This window comes from Podarcis cretensis (genome assembly GCF_951804945.1).
Source record: "Podarcis cretensis genome assembly, chromosome: 7".
Lineage (NCBI taxonomy): Eukaryota > Metazoa > Chordata > Lepidosauria > Squamata > Lacertidae > Podarcis > Podarcis cretensis.
This window is the reverse complement of record NC_137176.1, coordinates 49714624-49739574: the sequence shown is the minus strand read 5'-3', so window position 1 is coordinate 49739574 and position 24951 is coordinate 49714624. Positions and strand designations below refer to the sequence as shown.

The window sequence follows — 24951 nt, the reverse complement described above, 5'->3', positions numbered from 1 at the left end:
CGGTTACAGTATTGGCACTACATTAGCTGCAGATCAAATAAAGCTTTGAAGCAGCTAATCATTTTCGGAGTGGCCATCGAATGACAATATTGACAAAGCCGAAATGCTCAAGAGCCAAAAGGAGAAAAAGTGAGATAGAAAAGCAATAATAAAAAAGGTCTCTCTGATCAGTATCATTTTTTATTGTTCTGCTCAGAGATGAAATGAAATAAACTGTGCAGCAGAACAGACAAAAGGAAGAGCCACTCACACATCATCAGCAAACTCAGGTTCCTTGAAAGGTAAACTGTGTCCAATTTTATAAGATCTTCCACATTCTTATTATTACCAGCACCAATGACTACAACTAATTATTACCAGCACCAATGACTACAACTAATCCAGAATGCGGCAGCTAGACTGGTGACTGGGAGCGGCCGCCGAGACCATATAACACCGGTCTTGAAAGACCTACATTGGCTCCCAGTACGTTTCCGAGCACAATTCAAAGTGTTGGTGCTGACCTTTAAAGCCCTAAATGGCCTCGGTCCAGTATATCTGAAGGAGCGTCTCCTCCCCCATCGGTCTGCCCGGACACTGAGGTCCAGCTCCGAGGGCCTTCTGGCGGTTCCCTCACTGCGAGAGGCCAAGTTGCAGGGAACCAGGCAGAGGGCCTTCTCGGTGGTGGCGCCCGCCCTATGGAATGCCCTCCCATCGGATGTCAAGGCGATGGACAACTACCTGACATTCAGAAAACATCTGAAGGCAGCCCTGTTCAGGGAAGTTTTTAATATGTGACATTTTAGTGTATTTTTCATCTCTGTTGGAAGCCGCCCAGAGTGGCTGGGGAAACCCAGCCAGATGGGCGGGGTACAAATAATAAATTATTATTATTATTATTATTATATAGGAAGCTTTGATTTTAACAACCTATGTTTCTATGGTCTCTCACACAGCGCTGGATTGGGCACAAGGGTCCTTGCTCAAGGGGCTGTTACCTCAGTGAACTGTAGAAATGGGGCCACTTAAGCTTGGTTTGAGGAATTTAAATGGATGAAACTGCCAGTCTATAAGTGTGCCGGAAAAGTACAGTGCATGCACAATTCTTCGCTGCAGCAAATTACGGCTGCATCTCTGGCTTCATGTGTGTGCTTGACACATGTCCACTTAAAGCAAAGCTGGAGAGCTCCAAACTGAGGTAAGATTGAAGTGTGTAGGAGACTAATAGACAGAAACAGTCTGCAGCTGGCTGCCCAACAGGTTCCAGTGACAAGATAAGCTATGGGGTGCCAGGAGGGCTCTTCACAGGATTGTCTGGAGGAATGGACTTTACAGGATCCATTCTAGAGGGCAACAGCTGTGTTTCATCTGGGATATAAGGTTTCAGGTGGTCCTGAAGGTACCCTGAGCCTAAGTCATTCAGGACTTAGTAAATTAGGACAAGGACCTTCAGCCTGGCTCAGAAGTAGATAGGCAACAAGTGCAAATGTTTTAAACAGTGGTGCCACATGCTGTTTATATTGTAATTATTTGTATGGTTTAAATAGATTTTATATGTACAGTGGTACCTCGGGTTAAGAACTTAATTCGTTCCGGAGGTCCGTTCTTAACCTGAAACTGTTCTTAACCTGAAGCACCACTTTAGCTAATGGGGCCTCCTGCTGCCACTGCGCCGCCAGAGCCCAATTTCTGTTCTTATCCTGAAGCAAAGTTCTTAACCTAAAGCACTATTTCTGGGTTAGCGGAGTGTGTAACCTGAAGCATATGTAACCTGAGGTACGACTGTATATAGTTTTACTTCTAACAATGTTTAACTGTTTTAAAATTATTGTTTTTTTCTATGTTTTTAGCAGTTCTGCATAAGCCACCTTGAGTCACCTTGTGGTGTGTGTGTGTGTGTGTGTGTATCACAATAATGTGCCCTCATCAGCAATCTGGCTGCACCAGTTGGAGCTTCTGAACCAGGCCCAAGGGCAACTCCACATAGAACAGATTGGTTTTTAAATGTTTCCTCATCCCCCTTACCTGTTTTATGTAACAACTTGCCTGATAAGGAGTTCTGGAAGATCACATCATTGTGAGATTTTGGTTGCTCCCAGTAAAGGTATCACCAAGCTATGGATTTTTTAAAAATTATTTTTAATGTGTCTCAGATTTTATCAAGGAGGAAAAGTGTGTCGACTACCCTAAGTCTGGGAAATACTGACATATTTCCTGAATATGGAATAATGTAATGTAATGGTAATGAATTGCTGTGTGCTGGAGCACCTTCCAAGCTTTGTATCTTTCATCACATCCCTTTCTGTGCTCAGTAATCCCTAAACTTACACAATGCAGAGAAAATGGCATTCAAAGTGGTCTTTATGAACGTTTTTTGTGTTTCATGGCTTGAAGATAAGAGTTTCTGTCTGCTGTAGAAAATCTCTGTCAACAGAATCTGCTTGATCAAAGCATCCGTTGTCAGTTATTAGTAGAAGGAGTGAAAATCCACGATACTGTGATGATCTTCAGCATTTTTCAGCTTGCCATTTTATTTTATTCCCCCCACCCCATTTTTATGCTTTCCAAATTGTAACAATAGTTTAACATTTCAGCTCATGATTTTGTCATATATCTGGAGGAGAGCAGGGAAAGGAAATGTTTTTCTTTCTCGCCTTTGGAGAATAATTGAGTCTTTTCTCCTGCAACTCATTTTGACTTGCTTGCACAGTTCTTCATCAGTCCTGGTCTCCTAACTCTGATTTGTATGAATCATTAGCCATTATAGTTAAATGGGCTTCCATTGAGCCTCTCTGGTGAGTAAAACCACTGTCGTGTGCAGGACAATAGCTAATACATGATAAGGAAAGCTTCCCAATCTACTAAAAAGAGGAAACTAATCCACACTTAAATTGTATAAGGAAATAGCTCCTTGAAGGTATAATTGACAGTATGCAGTGGAATAGCCTTGCATTTTCCTTCCCTTCAGCTAATCCCCAACAGTGTTTCTTATATCCTTCATGAATTCTCTCATTTTAGAGTGAACTGTGTGATGCTTCCCCTTTGGCCAGAGTTGGAGATGCCCCAAAGGCGTGTTAACTTGGAGTGAGGTGCCATGGCCATATCCAAAGGATTGTGGGACAAGCACTCCGTTGAACTTCCAATATGTGGAAGCCCCTCCCTCCTGTGCCAAAAGCAGCAGCAGCAGGAGCTCAACAACAACAACAACAACTGACCTTTTCACTCCACTTTGGTCATTTTCAGGTGCAGTTTCTGTTTTCACTGATAAATGGAGACTGGTCATGAAATTTTCAGCACAGCACTAGTCTGATCTATTAGCAAAGCCATGTTTTGCTCATGCATTTCTTCTTTCCTTACCTTCTACAATTTCGGGTGTTACAACAACATGCTCATGTACAACAATCTTTCTTTCTCCCTCCCCCCTCCAGATTCCACAGCTGTATAAGCTTTGCCAGAACCAACTATTCCCTAGACACACTGATGCAGGAACCAAGGATGTCTGTTTGTCCCTGTCAACATGGCTCTTATGGCTCCAAAAGAAATGTGTGGCCTTCTCCAAGTGCTCTGGCTGGGCTGAAACAGGCACCCATGCTCAGTCTGTGATGCTGCCGGCAAGTATCTATGCCCTCATGTCTGGCAGTGGCACTTTGATGAGTGTCAATGCTTTGAAGTTCTTCATTTTAGAAATGGCTGCTGTTATTGTTGCTCCTAGTCCTGTTCTCCACTCTATGCAGATGCTACAATTGAACAGAACAGGCCTCAGAGGCCAGTTGCCCTTAGGATATGATACACTGACTGTAACACAAGCAGGAGGGATGGGGTGAGATGAGAAATGTGAAACTAATGGTGACATAGTAAGCTCCTGTCAGATCAAAGTTGGCGGGTGGTTGCCCTTAGGAAAAGGATGCATGCTAGCAAATGGTGCGTTTTGCAAAAGTGTTGGTTGAAAAATAGTGTGAAGCAAGCAAGTGTAAAACAGTGTATTTTGCAAATGTGTTGAGTACAAAAAAAAATAGCATGAAGCAAAGAAATAGCAAAATTAGGGATGCTGGATAATTGATACAGGAGCTTTGCTTAAAGGGAAATCAGTTATCTTTGCTTTCAGCCTTTTCCAGGTGAATGGAAACATAAACATTAACAACCTAATTCATAGCCATAAATATAGTGCACTTTACATTAGTATACATTTCTTTTTTTCCCTTTCCCTTTCCCCCTTTTTGCATATTACCTGGTTGGAGAACTGCATTACAAAATTCAAATAATGTGGTGTTTGAGGGAATAGCTGTGTTTCGGTTCACATTCATGCGAATTATGTAAGTTCATCTTCAGATGTGAACTGACTCAAATTTATCCCCCATTCCTATTCTCGCCATTTCCCCTCTTCCGGGGAGTAACATTCAAGGAAGGTGTGAGCATGCAAATCATCTGGTAAACATTAGGGGCACATGGACCAGCATGGCCCCACCCTGCATGTTCCACTCCTGACCTTCCAAAGTTGAGAGGGCAAGTGTGAAGGGGATTTTTTAACTGCATTCAGCTGAATGGGCTGAGAAGGTCCTGCAATCCTTTACACTCAACCAGGAAAGTCAGGGGTGGCACAGACAGGCCGATGGATGTGCACCCCTACACACTTTGTGCCATTGTGCCTTTCTTTAAAAAATGCCTGAACAGGGTTGTTGCCTTCCTTAATGTTCTAACTAAATAATGATTTTGACTAAACATCAGGAAGAACTTTCTGACACTAAGAGCTGTTCGACAGTGGAACAGACTTCCATGAGAAGTGGTGGCCTATCCTTCCTTGGACGTTTTTAAGCAGACAGTGGATGGCCATCTATCATGGATGCTTTAGTTGGGATTCCAACATTGCATTGGGTTGGACTCAGGGTTACTTCCAACTGTACAATTCTATGATTCTAGGAATGGTTTGTGGATTGTTGGTTTTTTTTTGTGTGTGTGTGGTGACTTCCCAGTAGCTGAAATGTCTTTGACTGATATGTCCAATAAAATAAAATAAAATAAAATAAAATAAAATAAAATAAAATAAAATAAAATAAAATAAAATAAAATAAAATGAAGACTAGTCATTGCCTGTGGGGCTTTATCAGCTGCTTGCAAACATAATCAAAATTAGGCAGCAGGGAAGACTCCCACACCCTCCCCTCTAATATAATCTATGAGTTGAATAAACAGCCAGTGTGCTGACAAAACCTGTTTCTTTCTAACCTTTAAATGCTGATAAGTATTTTATATTCTGAAAAGTATAGAACTACCAAAAGAGATTAAATCAGAAAGAATATAAATAAATGTTCTGTACAGTGTTTTCAGTGTGCTGGGAAATTGGCAAATATACTCGGAGAAATGGTTGCATCAAATGAAAAATGGCATTTGTTAAAAAGGTTCGTGCCACAAAATAAAAGAGGGGAAATGCTGACAACATTAGTCTGAAGCTAAATTTATTATTTCCACAGATATAAGATATACTTCTAGCCCCTTGAGTCTGACCAGTGCTGAACCTTATCAGACATACTAGAGATAGATGAATTACCCCATAAACACACCAGCATTTGTAATCGAAATAAAAATTCCAGACATCTGAACTTTTCTGTATTTACTGGATAGGCTTAACATTAATACATTGCTTCTCACTTCTACCACAAATCTCCAGAGCAAATCAGCTTGAAATTAATGGAACTTGTACAAATACCAAAGTTGCTTCAACCCCTTAGCACCCCAATTAATTCTGGCACAGTTTCACCTGCCTTCTACCACTGACCCTCTAGCTTCTTGGCTGGGCCAGCTGTTTTCTACCTCCCAGTCTTGTCCCACAGGTTCCTGTTTTGTTCTATTATGTGGAGCTATTTGATTTCACCTTTTCCACAGAGCAGCTTGGTTCCCAGTAGCCCATCAACTTGAGGTGGTGGCTCACTTCAAATAGTAGTTTCAGTAATGAAGCAATTTGCTGGTCCTTTACTATCCATTATGTGCAGTTGGATTATTATTCTTCCCATCCCCAACATATTTCCGCACCATTTTGCACTTTCCCCCCTAGTATTGCTTCTCTAGAAAATTGGTAGCTAATTTCTCTTAAGAGATGGTGGAGTCTTGAATTCACATTTTACTAGTCACTGGTCATTATGGTCTTCTATTTTGGGCAATATAATTGCTGTGCCTCTGACCGTAATCCTATACCCAGTTTCTGAAGAATCAGCCCCATGGAAATCAGTGGTGCTTCCCTCTGAAAGTGAAGGAATGCACTGCACATTTATGTATACAAACACTGTAAAAACAGGAACTGTGAGTATACTAAACTTTAAGGAGAGGGGCTCTGAAATGACCCCTCTGCTCAGGAGAAATGACTCAAGGCTTCTCAAAGAGGTGTGTGTGTGGCAAACTCACCCCACCCCCAAGAGGGACAGCAGCAATTGGGAAAGGGGGGGAGGAGCACAGGCAGAGATAAAAATGTGTTTAACAATGACCAATAATGCAGAGCTCAAGCAACACATATAGCGTGATAAAAATCCACTTCGCTAATTCAGTCCACAAGTGATAGAATGGAACCTCTTGGTATAATGTATCTGATGAAGTAGACCACATTTCACAAAGACTTATTAAATTTGTTCGTCTTTAAGATGTCATAAGACTGTTGTTTTCGCTGCTGGAGACTAGCATGACTACCCCTGTGGAAATTAATGAGATAGTAGCAATTAATATTCATTTTAAAATGAAACTGGGTTTTACATCATCTACCTCTATAAATATATGATGGGATGTCGGTATGAGTTGCTAATGCAGTCTGCTATGTATCTTATAGACCTTTTCAATAACAGCCTATGGATATTAACCAAGTCCTCTACATCTATTGATTGAGATGTTTATAAAATGCTAAATCATTATGTTACCTAACTAACATCAGCATAAATTTATTGGCCTGGCCAGACAATGTTTCTTCATTAAATAAATGTGCATTTTAACTACCACTAGGACCATATTGACATATTTACTGGACTTGAAACACCTATCTTAGATCCAGCATTCTCACTCTTTTTCCATAGCACAATGCATTTGTTTTTGTGAGTAAGAAGGCTTTTGGGAGGAGAGCCACAATTCCTTCCACTGCATTAAATTCACTCCTACTATGTAAAGATATTCATTCCCAAGACTGCCAGTAGCCAGGGGATTTACTTATGCAATCAAATGGCTATTTTTTTGGGCGGGGGGGTTACAATCATATTTCCATGAACTACAGTATTCAAAATGTCTGAAAAGTTTCCATCTCTCAGTAAAATGTTGCCTTGAGAGATGGTGAGCGCCATTTGCCAGATCTGATTATACTCATTAGGCATCTAGGGTGGTTGGGAAAATATATTTGCAAAGATGGTGCTTCCCAAGTTTAAACCTGCAAGGGAACAGCTGGTTTTTATGTGATGACTTCCTTTGCCCTGCTGTGCTGCAGATTTTCCTGCTATGACAGGGCTTGTTATGGCCTGTAAATGAGATGCAACTTGCAGCAGGTTTCTGTTAATATGATATCTGCAGGAGCAGTGGGGAAGTCCTGGGATTTTGAATTTAGAGACCGTTAAGTGTTGCAAGGATCTGGAATGAGCCATCCTGTTTTGAATTACAGTCTGAAATTCAACAGTGGTAGGTTTTGAGTTGTTAGCACTGTGCCATTTCCTCAACAGTAGCTGGCTTTGAATTTATTTATTTTTGAAACAAATGCTGCTCTATTTCCCAGCCCTTGAATCCCATCTTCCATGCGACTGGTGTCTAATATTTATTTATTTAAAAGATTTCTCAGCTGCCCTTCACCAGAGGATTCCAAGGAGGTGTACAAAAGTGTCAATTAAGCTATTAACTCAAAGTATACATACTTACTCAGGCTCGCTTGCTTACCAAGCCCACCTACTGCTGAAAAGCCACCCTCTCCCTTTGCTTCTTGCCAAAACCACTCTACCCCTTCACTTCATCCAAAGCTACACACACCTCCACACACATTACGGCTCACAAACCCCCTTCTCCTTACATCTCAACAAACCTCCTTGACCACCCTGAGGGAAGGCCAAGAAAGAATTCAGGCTTCTTCCTTGAAAAATTCAGTAGCAGCAGTGGATGTGTGTGAGAGAGAAAGGGAGAGGTTTTCTCCCATTCATTCTCTTTCCATCAGCAGAAACATTCTGACAGTAAGAGTTGTTTGACAGGGAGGTTTTTTAAGCAGGAGTTGGATGGCCGTCTGCCATGGATGCTTTAGCTGAGATTCCTGCATTGCAGGAGTTTGGACTAGATGACCCTTGGGATCCCTTCCAACTTACGATTCTATGATTCCATGATTCTATGTACTTGATAGTCTTGTGGTTCACAAAGCAGGCAGGTCTTAGCGATGTTAGAAGCAAATCTCAGTCTGGTAATGTTGGGTACCACAAAGAAAAGAGCAGTCAACATTTCCCAATTTTGTTGTTGCTGCTGCTGATTGTATCCATTGCATAAGCTTCCCCCCATCCCACCACTTCCATTATGGATTTATCTGTATAATATGCATTGCCAAGTATATCCCTTTCCATTTGGACTGAGTGGTATTTGGCTGCTGAATAGAAATGTTTCATGTTAGATAAATGGTTTTCACAAATTGATATTTTTATTTGTGATACATATCATTTTCAGTGCTATTGTTTCAGCCAGACATTATTTCCATCAACCACTCAGGACTTTGAAAAATGAATCTGTCAGTGCTAGCATCAATGTCAACTGATTCCTTACGAAGATGCATAAATATGCAGCAATAATCAATGTGTGCTGCTGTGGCAGCAAACACTCTAACTGGAAAGAAGGTTGCTAATTATGGACATTAACCTTTGGCACTAGTAAAGGTTATAGCTGAGCTGAATCACCAGGGAAGGTTTTCTCTAATGCAGAGTAGAATGATCCTTGGAGCCTTGAAAGGAACATTCACAAAACCACTAAATTTAGATTCGTTACCCTGTGACACATTGTAACTAACCTTTTTTTCGCATAAGGTCCAAACAGCTGAAATGTAATCAAAAGAATAGATTTCCCACCACATACACTTTAGGAAGAAAATCAGGCTGCAAGCCTGCATGTGCTCACTAGCGAATAAGACCCTCTGAATACTATGGGAATTCTTTCTGAGTAAGCATGCACAGGATTTCACCGTTAACCAGTAAAGTGTTCCTAAGAAAGGAAAGCATTGTGGGTTGCGGATGGCGTTGTGGTCTAAACCAGTGTTTCCCAACCTTGGGCCTCCAGCTGTTTTTGGACTACAATTCCCATCATCCCTTGCCACTGGTCTTGCTAGTCAGGGATGATGGGAGTTGTAGTTCAAAAACAGCTGGAGGCCCAAGGTTGGGAAACACTGGTCTAAACCACTGAGCCCAGGGCTTTTGCCGATCAGGAGGTCGGCAGTTCGAATCCCCGCGACAGGGTGAGCTCCTGTTGCTCGGTCCCTGCTCCTGCCAACATAGCAGTTCAAAAGCATGTCAAAATGCAGGTAGATAAATAGGTACCGCTCCGGAGGGAAGATAAATGGCATTTACGTGCGCTGCTCTGGTTTCGCCAGAAGCAGCTTAGTCGTGCTGACCACATGACCTGGAAAAACTGTCTGCGGTCAAACATTGGCTCCTTCAGCCAGTAAAGCGAGATGAGCACCTCAACCCCAGAGTCGTTCACGACTGGACTTAACTGTCAGGGGTCCTTTACCAAACCTTTTCAAGAAAGGAAAGCATTTTGGCCTCAAACATGGATCACTGTGGTTGACTTGCATTTGATAGTCCAATGCTCTGTTCTCACATTGGCTAAGCAGATAACTATGGGAAGCCCAGAAGCAGAAGCTGGATGCAATAGTACTCTCCCTACTTTCAGTTCCCAGCAATTCCAACAGTGGAGGTAGAGCATAACTTTAGTCTCCATCAATTTGTCTGGTTATCTTTTAAAGCCAAGTTGGTTGCCATCACTATCTCTTCTTGGATTCAGATTTCATGATGCTCATGGGCTCACTGAGTAACCTCTGTGGCAGGTCTCTGTCTCTCACCCTCCCATCTGTAATATCAAACTAATAGTGGCATACTTCATTTGGTGGTGATATGGATCAATTAGATAAGAAAATATTCATCCTGAAGAGCAGAGACAGCATGAGCTTTAAATCTAAACAAGAAGTAATTGGTTGTAAAACCAGAGTTAATTCATGCCTTATTATTATTATTATTATTATTATTATTATTATTTGAGCTTAATATTAGGTCTTAATAACATTTTTAGAAAATAGGATTTAGTATTTAAATAGGGTCTTAATATTCTCTTCACAATCCTCATAAATGCTCTAGAATTGACTAACCTTTATAAAGTTTGAGCAAATTACCATGACCAAACAGCCATTACATTTGTGAATTGACTTGGGACATTTGGCATGCTTGTAGGTGTCTTGAACCATTGTTTTAGCAACATGGCAAGACTCCATCTGTTTTTGAAAGCTTGGCAGTGATTGGACAACTGTGGGTTGAACTGCAAGGGAGATGGGTGTCAACTATTCCAAAGAAAGTGATCCACTCAAGCAACATTCTTAGTACATCAGTCTGATTGACCACCAGAATAGTTAAATGCACTTTAGTTTCATAAATTGGGCCTTAGGAAATTTGTGGACTTGCTCTTTGGTTTAGAAATGAGGTTTTGAGATGACTTTTCATGGTTCAGCTATCTACAGGTTCTTCTTATGTGCAATAAAGGTAGAAAGGGATAGCTTTGCTTGTAAACAACATGTTATTTTTCAAGTTCTCAGATGAAAACATGTAACGAGTTCAGCCAAATGATTTATATCTCCATAATGAAGCCAAAACAATTCTTTCAAATTACCAACAGAAAATAATATACTTGGTTACATGATAAGTGTTGCTTGAAGGTCCATACACTGAATTCTTAAAATTGTTGAACTTTTTGCAGGATCAGAAAGAATGGGCCAGCAAGTGTACATAAGAAACTGTCTGTGATGCAGAGATTATAGCCGCAATTCTTTGTTGTCTTGCAGAACAAATGAAATGCATTATCCTGCTGTCTGTTTTAGATTATACACACATTTGTTTATTTTGGAACATTCAGAATTTTTTCTCCAAGCATTGACAAATGACTGTTTTTAGGAGACACTCCATTCTCCATGCACATGCAGTTCCTTGGTATCTATAAACTAATTTATGAGAATGAGTGTGTACATTAAAATTTCACTTGCTTTTAGCTGGTAGCCAACCTAGGTCTTTGGGTTCATTTCACCAGGACATGTGAACTTAAGTGACAATCTCACCAGGAAATGATGTGTAGACACAACTCTCAGCCGCAGTGCCTTATCAAGTATGTGTTTGCTATTTAATCTTTACGGAAAATGTGTGTGATAGGTTGGCTGTGGAAACAGGGAGTCATCTTTCATTATAAGATGTGATATGGCCCTAATTTCATGAAGTTCTACTGTACAGCTAGCAAGTCCAGATTGTGAGGTCCTATCTGAATTACTGAACTAATATTTTAGATTCACATATTCATTATCTTGCACTGCAATGTGTCTGAAAGCTTGGTGTTGCCCTTTGTTCTTGTGGCACCTCTATTGTTGTGAAGAAAATCATAGGGCCTAATCATAGGGCCTGAGCTGTCCAGAAATCCCATGTTCCCCTATGCTGAATAGGAAAGATTCATTTTTTGATCCCCATAACTGTGTTTGGCTTTAAAATGGGAACTTCTGACTTTGTTAAGGTTTGCCAAGAAGAGGCTGAACTGTCATGAATTGTGCTCTGGGTTTTTGGTAATGAACTTTTCCTGCAGCTTTGCTAAATAGCTCTGCTCCTGTCACAGTGGGCAAAACTCTGTGGGTGAGAACATGGTTTTTGTGATTCACATGAAAGGTGGATACTGTAGTGAGTATGCTTTTGTCTCTGACAAAAAAGTGAAATGTCAGATTCCTCTTGATTTTTGCTCTTTCTCACAAAGAAAATGAATATAAACATGTTCCCCTGACTCACAGCGTATGAATCAATGTCTTACATGTTCTCTCCATAATTGACACCACTCTAGCTTTCCAGTGCCCAGAAATTAGCATAGGGACTTGGGAGCAAAAGGGAAGAGAAGTCTACAATAAGCAACGTTCTATGGTAAAGGTCACTGGTGTTAAAATGGCTCTGAGTAATACAAATTGACTTGCTATTAGCAACCAAGGAAATAAAGGTGGTCTAATAAATAAATGTGCTAGAGTAGCCTGGTTTACAAACATCGTTCTAGTGACATGATGAAGCAAGGACTCCTTGGTTGTATCGCCAATATAGATCATTCTTAAATAAAGTGCAGCAGTTGGTTCTTGGAGCATATATTTAGATATGTCATCCCCATCAAAAATCACAGTAGCTCAGAGCAAGACTATCCCCATTTCAATTTGATAGCAAGAGTCCATTAATACAGTGTGTCACTCTATTCATTCCTAATAGTTCCCCTGTGAACTACTTGCTCTGCCAGGCTACAATACAGAACATCTTGATTCAGGCAATTGCAGCTTTTGAATGGACATTTGACAGATGCTCATGAAAGCATTTGTGACCAGAGTCTATCTTTTAAAAGACTGGCATCAGCAACATCAGCCTTCCCCATCCAGGTGCCCTCCAGATCCAGACCCAGTGTGGTGTAGTGGTTAAGAGCAGTAGTCTCCTAATCTGGGGAACCGGGTTCGCGTCTCCGCTCCTCCACATGCAGCTGCTGGGTGACCTTGGGCCAGTCACACTCCTCTGAAGCCTCTCAGCCCCACTCACCTCACAGAGTGTTTGTTGTGGGGGAGGAAGGGAAAGGAGAATGTTAGCCACTTTGAGACTCCTTAAAGGGAGTGAAAGGCGGGATATCAAATCCAAACTCTTCTTCCTCTTCTTCTTCTTCTTTTGAACTGCAACTCCCAAGAGCTGGCTGGGGCTGATGGGAGTTGTAGTCATCAGAACATAGGAAGTTGCCTTATACTGATTTAGATCCTGGGTCTACCTAGCTCAGTGTTGTCTAAACCATGGGTAGGCAAACTAAGGCCCGGGGGCCAGATCCAGCCAAATCGCCTTCTAAATCTGGCCCATGGATGGTCCAGGAATCAGCGTGTTTTTACATGAGTAGAATGTGTCCATTTATTTAAAATGCATCTCTGGGTTATTTGTGAGGCACAGGAATTCATACCGTCTAGCCCCCCACAAGGTCTGAGGAACAGTGGACCGGCCCCCTGCTGGAAAAAATTGCTGACCCCTAGTAAACTGACCACTAGGGCCTCATCCTAGCCTTACCTGGAAGTGTCAGGGATTAAACCTGGGACCTGTATCTAATGCAGTTGCCCTGCCACTGTGACGGCCTCTCGTCAAAACAGCTGGAGGGAAGCAGGTTGAGAACAGCTGTCCAAGAGCTTGTGCACAGCAGACACCCTAATTCCATGTCACAGCAGAATGCTTTAAAATCTCATTTGTGTCCATGCATGTGTGTCTATATACATGCACCTGCTCTTCCCCCTTGTTTAATTTGATAAGTTCAAAAAACAAGTTGCCAGTAACACATTTGTTACATCTCAACAACAAATTTACAATATGCCCTCACCTAGAAGCACTCATTATCCTCCTAAAAAGTGGTCATCTGCAGCTGAGTGAGAATTTGTACCCATAGGTAAAGGTAAAGGTACCCCTGCCCATACGGGCCAGTCGTGTCCGACTCTAGGGTTGTGCGCTCATCTCACTTAAGAGGCCGGGAGCCAGCGCTGTCCGGAGACACTTCCGGGTCACGTGGCCAGCGTGACGAAGCTGGCATTTAATCTACTGCGCCACATTGGCTCTCCGGGAAACAAGGTTAGGTGATCAGTGTTCTGCAGACCCACCCAGAAATCAAGGTTAAATCCAAACACTTTTATTGCAATATATCACCATAGCAAATAATGGGAGCTTTCCTAGATGGCTGCACAATGAAATGCTACAATATAAACAAAGCACTCCCAAAGTGCCTATAATACCTGAGAAATATGTTGTTTCACTATAAATCCAGCCTGTTGCCTAGAGCAAAAGTTTATGTGGATGCACTCTCAGTTCCTCTGCAAAGGGCTTTGACTTTTGGATCTGCATTGTTCTCCTAACCAGGCTTGCAGTTTGGGGGAGCCCCTGGACCTGGCTTTGCTCCTAGATTTTCAGACAGGACTGTAACCAGGTGCTCCCTTCCCTAGCCAAGCACACCCATTTTGCAGAGGGCAGATCTGGTCATATTAGTTGCCGTGAGATTTGGCTGTTTGATAAAGGATAAACACAGCAGAAAGAGAGGGGTAGTATTGTTCGCTATTTGCAGTATGGTAGCGCTGCAGAGAGCTTGCTGGGGAGACCATGCATTAAAAAGGGACTCAAAAATAACTTAAACAAGGTTTTAATTACAAAAACAAAAACTCCATTTACACTAAATACATCAACAACCAAACCAGACCCAACCACCAACCCATCCCCCAGGGTAATGGGAGAGCTAGGTGCTACTCCTTATATGTTGTTGTTTAGTCGTTTAGTCGTGTCCGACTCTTCGTGACCCCATGGACCAGAGAACGCCAGGCACTCCTGTCCTCCACTGCCCCCCGCAGCTTGGTCAGACTCATGCTGGTAACCTCAAAAACACTATCCAACCATCTCGTCCTCTGTCGCCCCCTTCTCCTTGTGCCCTCCATCTTTCCCAACATCAGGGTCTTCTCCAGGGAGTCTTCTCTTCTCATGAGGTGGCCAAAGTACTGGAGCCTCAGCTTCACAATCTGTCCTTCCAGTGAGCACTCAGGGCTGATTTCCTTCAGAATGGAGAGGTTTGATCTTCTTGCAGTCCATGGGACTCTCAAGAGTCTCCTCCAGCACCATAATTCAAAAGCATCAATTCTTCGGCGATCAGCCTTCTTTATGGTCCAGCTCTCACTTCCATACATCACTACTGGGAAAACCATAGCTTTAACTATACGGACCTTTGTTGGCAAGGTGATGTCTCTACTTCTCAAGATGCTGTCTAGGCCTGTCATTGCCCTTCTCCCAAGAAGCAGGCGTCTTTTAATTTCGTGGCTGCTGTCACCATCTGCAGTGATCATGGAGCCCAAGAAAGTAAAATCTCTCACTGCCTCCATTTCTTCCCCTTCTATTTGCCAGGAGGTGATGGGACCAGTAGCCATGATCTTCGTTTTTTTGATGTTGAGCTTCAGACCATATTTTGCACTCTCCTCTTTCACCCTCAATAAAAGGTTCTTTAATTCCTCCTCACTTTCTGCCATCAAGGTTGTGTCATCTGCATATCTAAGGTTGTTGATATTTCTTCCGGCAATCTTAATTCCGGCTAGGGATTCATCCAGCCCAGCCTTTCGCATGATGAATTCTGCATATAAGTTAAATAAGCAGGGAGACAAAATGCAGCCTTGTCGTACTCCTTTCCCAATTTTGAACCAGTCAGTTGTTCCATATCCAGTTCTAACTGTAGCTTCTTGTCCCACATAGAGATTTCTCAGGAGACATATGAGGTGATCAGGCACTCCCATTTCTTTAAGAACTTGCCATAGTTTGCCATGGTCGACACAGTCAAAGGCTTTTGCATAGTCAATGAAGCAGAAGTAAATGTCTTTCTGGAACTCTCTAGCTTTCTCCATAATCCAGCGCATGTTTGCAATTTGGTCTCTGGTTCCTCTGCCTCTTCTAAATCCAGCTTGCACTTCTGGGAGTTCTCGGTCCACATACTGCTTGAGCCTTCCTTGTAGAATTTTAAGCATAACCTTGCTAGCGTGAGAAATTAGTGCAATTGTGCGATAGTTGGAGCATTCTTTGGCACTGCCCTTCTTTGGGATTGGGATGTAGACTGATCTTCTCCAATCTTCTGGCCACTGCTGAGTTTTCCAAACTTGCTGGCATATTGAGTGTAGCACCTTAACAGCATCATCTTTTAAAATTTTAAATAGTTCAGCTGGAATACCATCACTTCCACTGGCCTTGTTATTTGCAGTGCTTTCTAAGGCCCATTTGACTTCACTCTCCAGGATGTCTGGCTCAAGGTCAGCAACCACACTACCTGGGGTATATGAGACATCCGTTTCTTTCTGGTATAATTCCTCTGTGTATTCTTGCCACCTCTTCTTGATGTCTTCTGCTTCTGTTAGGTCCTTTCCACTTTTGTCCTTTATTATGGAAATCTTTGTACGAAATGTTCCTTTCATATCTCCAATTTTCTTGAACAGATCTCTGGTTCTTCCCATTCTATTGCTTTCCTCTATTTCTTTGCATTGCTTGTTTAAGAAGGTCTTCTTGTCTCTCCTTGCTATTCTTTGGAAATCTGCATTCAATTTCCTGTATGTTTCACGATCTCCCTTGCATTTTGCTTGCCTTCTCTCCCCCGCTATTTGTAAGGCCTCATTGGACAGCCACTTTGCTTTCTTGCATTTCCTTTTCATTGGGATGGTTTTCGTTGCTGCCTCCTGTATAATGTTACGAGCCTCCATCCATAGTTCTTCAGGCACTCTGTCCACCAAATCTAAATCCTTAAACCTGTTCCTCACTTCCACTGTGTATTCATAAGGGATTTGACTTAGATTGTATCTTACCGGCCCAGTGGTTTTTCCTACTTTCTTCAGTTTAAGCTTGAATTTTGCTATAAGAAGCTGATGATCTGAGCCACAGTCAGCTCCAGGTCTTGTTTTTGCTGACTGTATAGAGCTTCTCCATCTTTGGCTGCAGAGAATATAATCAATCTGATTTCGATGCTGCCCATCTGGTGATGTCCATGTGTAGAGTCGTCTCTTGTGTTGTTGGAAAAGCGTGTTTGTGATGACCAGCTTGTTCTCTTGACAGAACTCTATTAGCCTTTGCCCTGCTTCGTTTTGATCTCCAAGGCCAAACTTGCCAGTTGTTCCTTTTATCTCTTGACTCCCTACTTTAGCATTCCAATCCCCTATAATGAGAAGAACATCCTTCTTTGGTGTCACTTCTATAAGGTGTTGTAAGTCTTCATAGAATTGGTCAATTTCAGTTTCTTCAGCACCAGTAGTTGGTGCATAAACTTGGATTACTGTGATGTTAAAAGGTCTGCCTTGGATTCGTATCGAGATCATTCTATCATTTTTGAGATTGCATCCCAGTACAGCTTTTGCCACTCTTTTGTTGACTATGATGGCCACTCCATTTCTTTTACGGGTTTCTTGCCCACAGTAGTAGATATGATGGTCATCCGAACTGAATTCACCCATTCCCGTCCATTTTAGTTCACTGATGCCCAGGATGTCAATATTTATTCTTGCCATCGCTCCTTATATACTCTACCCAATTGCTGACACAGCTTAATCAATACAACTCAGCAGCACCTGCTATGTTTCTTTTTTTAAAAAAAATAATATTTATTACTTTTAAACCTTACAAAAAAGAAGAAAAAGAAAAAAGAAGCAAAAGAAAGAAAATACAATACAATACAATACAATATATAAACAATACACAACACAACATTAACACATTAGACTAAACAAAACAGAGCAAAAACAATTTAAAAACATACATCATACCATTTCAATGCCTTATCTTCCATTCCCTTGTTTCACCGACCTCCTCTCACCTCCCTTTTTGTATTCCACTTCTATTAATTGTTTCAGCAATTCCTTTCCATCTTTCTCTATTTTCTGTCATATAATTATCTTAACTTATTTTAACCTTATTTTCCATTAATACTATAATACTTATTTATGCTTAACTCCTTATAACATTTCTACTAAAGCCATATAATTTCATTCCAACATTTTTCTGACACTCATTAATTTTACAGTATTTCTATAAATAGATTTTAAACTTTTTCCAATCTTCTTCCACCGTCTCTTCAACCTGGTCTCGGATTCTTCCAGTCATTTCCGTCAATTCCATATAGTCCATCAACCTGGTCATCTTCTGTCCGAGGCTCTTAACTCTTTTCCAAGTCCCTTCTGCAGATCTTCTTCATATTTATACATACACTTTACTTTGTCTTCTGCTGATCTTGTTCTTAATTTCCTTCCTTTGATACTGAAGAGTAGATCTCGCAGAAGCTCCGACCTAGCAATGTTTTTATTCCTTCTCAACAGGTCAGCCAAATCTCCGTAGTTAAAACTAAAATCCAAAAGATATTTCAGGACGTGTTTCAAAATCCCACCAAATCTGAAAGTCCCCACAGCTCCAATCTCCTCCTGACCCAGGTCCAGGTCCCAAAGGTCAGTAAATCCCTGCATGAGGTGATCTATCCAACTTTCCTTCTCCAGTCCAAGCAGGGCTCCAATCCTCAAAAATCTGACTTTCTCTGAATTCAGTCATAGAAGGCAACAACTTATAGTCATCAGATTGCCTCTGTAAGGCTGGGGCTCTCTCCCTCTCCACTTGTATTACTTTAGGTTCAACAACAACAACTTTCTCCCTCGTCTTCTCCCCAGTTTGCCATGTCAAAGTAGATTCCTGTATCGATTCCTGAATAGTTTCTGTATAAATGTTCACTTTTTGTCCCAAGTTATCAATTTTGATAGTCATCAGATCCGTCTTCTTGTGGAGCTGTTCCAATGAATCACTTATCTTACATAATGCAATCACTAAGGCTTCTTCTGTCGACATTCTTAACCGATCCAAGGTCAATCCCTGGTTCTCACGGTTTTTTTATCTTGCAGCTGGAGATTCCACCAGCTCAACTCTTGTAACAGTTTCAAAGGCTCCCTCTAGAGGAAAACAATTTCTATTTTTATCAATCCTTTTAAGCACAGTTCAAACAATAAAATTAGTTTCAATTTTCAGTTACTTTTACTCCTTTTTAAACGCAGAAGGAGACAATGGAAACAATGTATTTCTCTTATTTAACTAGCTGTCAACAAACGTTTTATTCACAGTCAGTCTTACTAGCAGCCCGTTTCCAGGTTCAGAGCAGTGGTAACTTAACTTTCTTCACTCTCTCCTGCAGGCTTACGCGATTCAAAATTTCCCCCCTCTTCTCCTGCTTCCAAGGGGGGTTTAATGATTTTGGCCGATGGAAGTTTAATCCTTTACAGAGGACTTTCCAAGACTTTAGCTTGCAAGCTCTTTGCTTCAATCTATTTACAAAAGGGGAAGGCGGACTTCCTGTTTGAAACCTCCCCGTTTCTGTGCCAAATTAAGACATTTAAAAATCCAATTTTCCGTTCTACTCACGGGTAGTTGTTTAGGATCAAATTGTCCACAGGAAAAAGTCAGCGCTCTCCGGCAACAGCAGTGCAGCTTCACTCCGTGAAAGAAGCAGTCAATTCGAACCACCGCACCGCTCACCCCACGTCGCTCTGGATCCCTGAAACCGGGTCTCCCCACGAGTAGGGGAGGCACAAAAGGTGCCAGCCGAATCCCACATTCACAGGCTTCTCCCGTCTGTGATTTTTAGTGGGTCTCCGCCTTCGCCGTGGCGGCCAGACCCTGATTTCCACAAAGCAAATTCCTCCCGATCAGAGGAATTCCACCATTGTCGGAGGCGCCAACCCGGAAGTCAGCACCTGCTATGTTTCACAGCTGTAAAGCTGGGTTTCGTTATTTTGCTCTGGCCCCTTAAAGACATACACATCGGGTGGAACAATGATGAACCTTTACATTTAAATAAACCATTCAACAAGTATTACATGTAAAGAATGTGTACATACCTGCACAGGATCAGAAAATAGAAGTTCTATTGGAAGCACCTATGTGAGGATAGGAGACAAGAAAAAGTAATGATATTGTGGCAGTAGGCTACAGATCTGAAACTGCTGAGAAGTGGAATCAGAGGGCACTGATGTACAGTGGTACCTTGGGTTAAGAATTTAATTCATTCTGGAGGTGCATTCTTAACCTGAAACTGTTCTTAACCTGAGGTACCACTTTAGCTAATGGGGCCTCCCACTGAAACCGCCGCGCGATTTCTGTTCTCATCCTGAAGCAAAGTTCTTAACCCGAGGTACTATTTCTGGGTTAGCAGAGTCTGTAACCTGAAGTGTCTGTAACCTGAAGCATCTGTAATCCGAGGTACCACTGTACTGGACTAAGAGCCAAGAAAGTGCCCAGATTCTGAGCTTTCATTTTCAAATAAGATATACCTCTGTCACTCCTAGAAAGAAAGTTATGAAACAAAATGTGTGATTTACATGGAATGATCCACATTGGTTGCTCCCTCCTTTTAGGATTTTTAGCCAGTGAGAGCAGTCAGAGTTTTGATTGACGAATGAATTATTTGGACACTAGGCAAACTCTAGGATCCCAAAGAACTGATTCTTTCCCTTCTTTACTGCTCTTTTTTTCCTACTTCGGTCTCATTTTCTTGTCCTTGAAATCACCATAGTTTCTCTTCTCTTTTTCTTAGCAACTAGGACATACCTTTACTGTGGTGGGTTTGTCTGAGATCAGTAATCCTATGCAGAGTGTATTACAATAGTCCAGTCTTGAGCTTACACGTGCATAACTCACAATGGCAAGGCTATCCCTTGTCCACAGGCAGATGCAGCTAGCATACACGTCCAAATGGGTAAAAGTCACCCCTAAGCACTTAGGCTTCCAGTGACAATGTGAGATTGAGAAGCACCCCCAAATTGCATGCTTGCTCCTTTCACTATAGTCAGATTGCCCAACTCAGAGTCCTGGGAATCCTTCACCCACTTGCCATGTATAGTTGGCAGGGGAACATGAAAGGGCATTTTCCATTGCAGAACCTATGTTATATAACCGCCTGCCCTGGGAGATTGGTCTGTCATTCCCTCATTCCTTGAAGACATTTTATTCCAGCAGGCATTTATCCTAGTTGATCACTCCTGACAATCCTTTGTGGATGGTTGTAATTTTTTCTTCTGCCCCATTTGTTGTTTTTGCACTGTTTTTAACATTTTTTTTTACTATGTGTAATTTTCACATTAACCATCATGGGCATTTTTCCTAAACTTTAAAAGCAGAATAAGTATCTTCCTTTAAATAAATTTTTTTAAAATCCAAATTGTGAGTTCAGATTACTCCACAATAGGCTAATTCCCATATAAACCAGGAAGCCAGGCTTTCCATGAGGAGTAATCTAGCTATGTTGGTGTACTAATCTGATCTATAGATTTAGTATTCTGTATTTGTTCAGTTTTATCAATATAATTGTATTGTTGACTTTTATAGTCTTCATTGCTATGATTTTTTTTTAATGTTGGCAATACAGTGTTGTTGTTTTTTGTGCAAATAAATAAATAAACTTCCATCCAATCCATTTACTAGGAGAGGTGAAATCATAGTTTTAGCTGGCACCTCTTTTAAGAAGGCTTAAGTTAATCAAAAACTTTGTCCCAGAAGCCATCTATGGTAGGGTTGCCATATTTCAAAAAGTGAAACTTTTTGGCCAAAGTTGTTGAGGTTTTTTTTTTTTAAAAAAAAAAAAGTGAAGAGATTTTTAAGGGAAATTGCCAAATATGACACTGCCAACGGGCGTTGCCGTACATCTAATACAGTGGTACCTCAGGTTTCAGACGCTTCAGGTCTGAAATAGTACCTAAACTCAGAAATACTACCTTGGGTTAAGAACCTTGCTTCAGGATGAGAACAGAAATCACGCGGCAGCAGTGTTGTGGCAGTGGGAGGCCCCATTAGCTAAAGTGGTACCTCAGGTTAAGAACAGTTTCAGGTTAAGAACAGACCTCCAGAACGAATTAAGTTCTTAACCCGAGGTACCACTGTACATGGCAAATTTAAATAACATGGATAAAACTCATGATTGTGGCATTTAAGAACAGGAGTTGGGGAGTATTCAACCCAGAAAACCTCTGCCCAAACATTTTCCTTTCTTTAGGTGAATGTCTGGAGTTCCCCCACTTCTCTTTTCGAAACTACATATAGGTATGTTAGCTTCTCCGATTTACTTTGGTTTATGCAAATAACTACTTTCGTAATTAAATGTATGCTTATCTCCTCCTTGTTACATCAGTTTACAGGATTCTATAAGACCCAGGTTTGCATTGATTCATAGCTTTGGTTATACCATCACCCCCAACACACACACACACACACACCCCTATGAAATCAATGTGAGATGACAGAATGTGGGCTTTGGGAGAAAGATGAGTTGGTTGTGGGAGGCAGCATTCTAGGGAGCTGTGCATTACGTAGAGTGATTCTGATCTGACCTTTTTTGCCTTATTCTCAAGTGTCAAATGCAATACAGGGCTGTCAAGCAGTCCTTCCCACAGTTATTAAAGAGGTGGACCATTTCTATCTCTGTCCAAATGTGAGTCCCTCTTGCAATTCTTGTGACAGGCTGTCTCCCTTTCCCCCAGTCTACACAGATACATAGTTAAAAGTTAGTCATGCAGCGACTGCAGTGCTTAACTGTCCACAGAAATGACTTTATCCAAACTTCTGCAGTCTCTTCTTAGCATTTTATGAGTTTAGGGGTGAGGGCATAGCAATTATATTTTAGTTATTTATGTTCATGGATAAAAACAGAGTTATTTATTCTCATCCTCACTGGTCTGCAGCTGTGGTAGTAGAAAATGGGTGTAGGCTGTTTGTGGCGGCAATTTCCTCCACTTTGAAGGCATGCAGGTATGCTTCAGTGATTTTCAAAGGTGTTCTGGGAAAGATCTATTTCTTAGACTGTTTTCTTTTTTTAATGCTCCTTAGTGGTTCCAGTGTTTAGAAACGACACACAAGCAGTATTCTCTTAATGCTGTGGAAAAGAGCCATGAGCACAGAGCATGGAGGAAGCTTTTATAGGACTCTATTACAGGAACAGGTTTCAAACCTGCACTGCAAAAGTGAGGTAGAAATGTGCTCAAACACACCATTTCCCCAACCGCTAATGCAATAGGATAGTGAGTGAGACGCATCAGGTTCAATGGGGAAGGCATTACCAAATGAGAGCCAGATTAGCTTGGTCAACTCTTTTCATCAGAGCCCTAAAAGGAAACTGCAATAAAACTCTTTGAATCAAATGATGAGTCAGGGAAAATGTGCGGAGGAAACAAAGGCAGACTCTTCAGTTGTAGGTGACATATCTCTCTATACTATATTTTTGCAAGAAAAATCGTCATCATGCTGTAGTTTGCATAGCTGCCAGTAGGTGGCCACTCCAACTGCAGTATGACGACAGAACAACAAGCAGGTGAGCAAGCAAGTGTCATAGGTGGCAGGCAGTGCAGGTGAGCTGATGAGGAAGGAGTGATGCTCAAAGGAGAATAGAAAGTGTTTCAGACAGCGGATTGGCAAACCACTCTCTGAGAAACATACCCCCCACACAATTAAATGTTGCTGGAGCATATTTTAAGGAGGGTGGGAGGCACTTCAGAGATAGGTTTGGCACTCTCTGAAGCATCCCTCACATTAAAAATTGCTGGAGCAGTTTGTGCTCACCCCTCCATTGAACATATTAACATGCTGTGAGGGATGGGGTGCCATATTTGGGGTGAGATTCACAGGGGAGGGGTAGAAGGCAAGCTAAATGAGGTGGGGTGAGCTGTGGGGGACAGGGTAGTAAGGAGTGCAGGTTTGGTCAGGTGTAAAGGGAGGGATGCCCAGGGATGTGTGAGTGAGTGGGGTTGGTGAGTGGAGCAAGCAGGGGTGGGAACACTTAGTTGTATATAAAATCTTAAACATGACAGATATTGGCAGCTGGCTAATTATCTTATACAGTGGTACCTTGGTACTCAAATGCCTTGGTTCCCAAATGCCAAAAACCTGAAAGTAAATGTTCTTGTTTTCAAATGTTTTCTGGAAGCTGAACGTCTGATGCGGTTGTCAGCAATTGTTTCTGGGGTGCCTATACCAATCAGAAGCTACACCTTGGTTTTCGAACATTTCAGAAGTCAAATGGACTTCCGGAATGGATTAAGTTTGGTGCTTTTGTTTTTGCTATTCATTTTGCATTTTTGTTTTTGTGGCTTTTTCGGTTAATTTGTTTTTGTGACTGTGTGGAACCCAGTTCAGCTACTGATTGACTGATTGTGTGACTGCAGAAATGGATAAAAGCCCCCCATCCAAACAATGACTATCATCAGTGCAGGTAAGGAAAAAAAATTTTTTTTATTTTTATCATCTACAATAATGTCTTGTTTATTTTATAATATGGTACATTGATTATTGCTTTCATTTTATGGATCAATGGTCTCGTTAGATAGTATAATTCATGTTAAATTGCTGTTTTGGGGTTTGTTTTTAAAAGTCTGGAATGGATTAATCCCTTTTGCATTACTTTCTATGGGAAAGCGCGTCTTGGTTTTGGAACACTTTGGTTTTGGAATGGACTTCTGGAATGGATTAAGTTTGAGAACCAAGGTACACTGTACAAGGTTTCCTGCTTTATTGCACAATTACCCAAAAGAGATAATTGTGCAGTTGAATAGATGGCACCGTTCCTGTAAGAAACATGGAACCTACTTCCAAGGAAGGCTGCCCAAAGCATCCACCTCCAATGGGTTGTGCTTTTTCATTTGCCTGAGAAACCCAGTGCACAGTTTAAGCACCAACAAAATGTGCAAGGTCATTCACAGTGTCCACTTCTGCTGCCTCACCTACCCACTTTCCCTTCCCTCTGAGGGCCCAGCAACTTACTGGGAGAAGGAAGGAAAGGCAATGGGGCTGATATGGATGTTCCTCCTCCCCAGCAAAGCATATGTTCTCAACAAGGAGATGAGTAGGGCCCTGTCCCCAGAATCCCCTGGGGAATGAAATGGTGCTATTCACATCCATTTCTGCTTGGGAGAAAGCTCTCTTGTATCTTCTTTTTGTGCCCCATTCAAGGGTGGCAAAATGGGGAGACACTTTTCTTTGAGGGTCTTTTTTTTGGGGGGGACACAAATATAATGAACTTCTCGCTGCCAGCTTCAACAGCGGCCAGGGAAGAAAAGAGAGATAATTGTAGTGAACTACTGCTTTTATTTTCCTCTGTGTCCATGATGCTGTAGGAGACTCTTTCATTGCTGCCTCCACCGCAGGTTAAAGTGAAGAGAAAGCTCTTTGCTGCATC

The 24951-nt window shown here is 41.7% G+C and overlaps 1 protein-coding gene across 6 annotated transcripts in view; it reads left to right on the top strand.

Moving 5' to 3' along the window:
* Positions 1-24951, top strand: part of LOC307219492 (uncharacterized protein) — an 82882-nt gene that overhangs the window by 20003 nt on the left and 37928 nt on the right. The window contains exons 3-4 of one of the 6 annotated variants that reach the window (XR_013840425.1): positions 197-281; positions 3408-4943. The exons of 4 other annotated variants lie outside the window; for them this stretch is intronic. Coding sequence is in view for 1 of the 2 variants with exons in the window: in XM_079982777.1 (XP_079838903.1) it covers positions 23970-23988 (19 nt within the window). In the remaining variant the exon portion in view is untranslated. Of the gene's footprint in view, positions 1-196; positions 282-3407; positions 4944-21671; positions 23989-24951 lie in introns of those variants that run through there. One more of the 6 variants, XM_079982777.1, reaches the window with a different exon arrangement.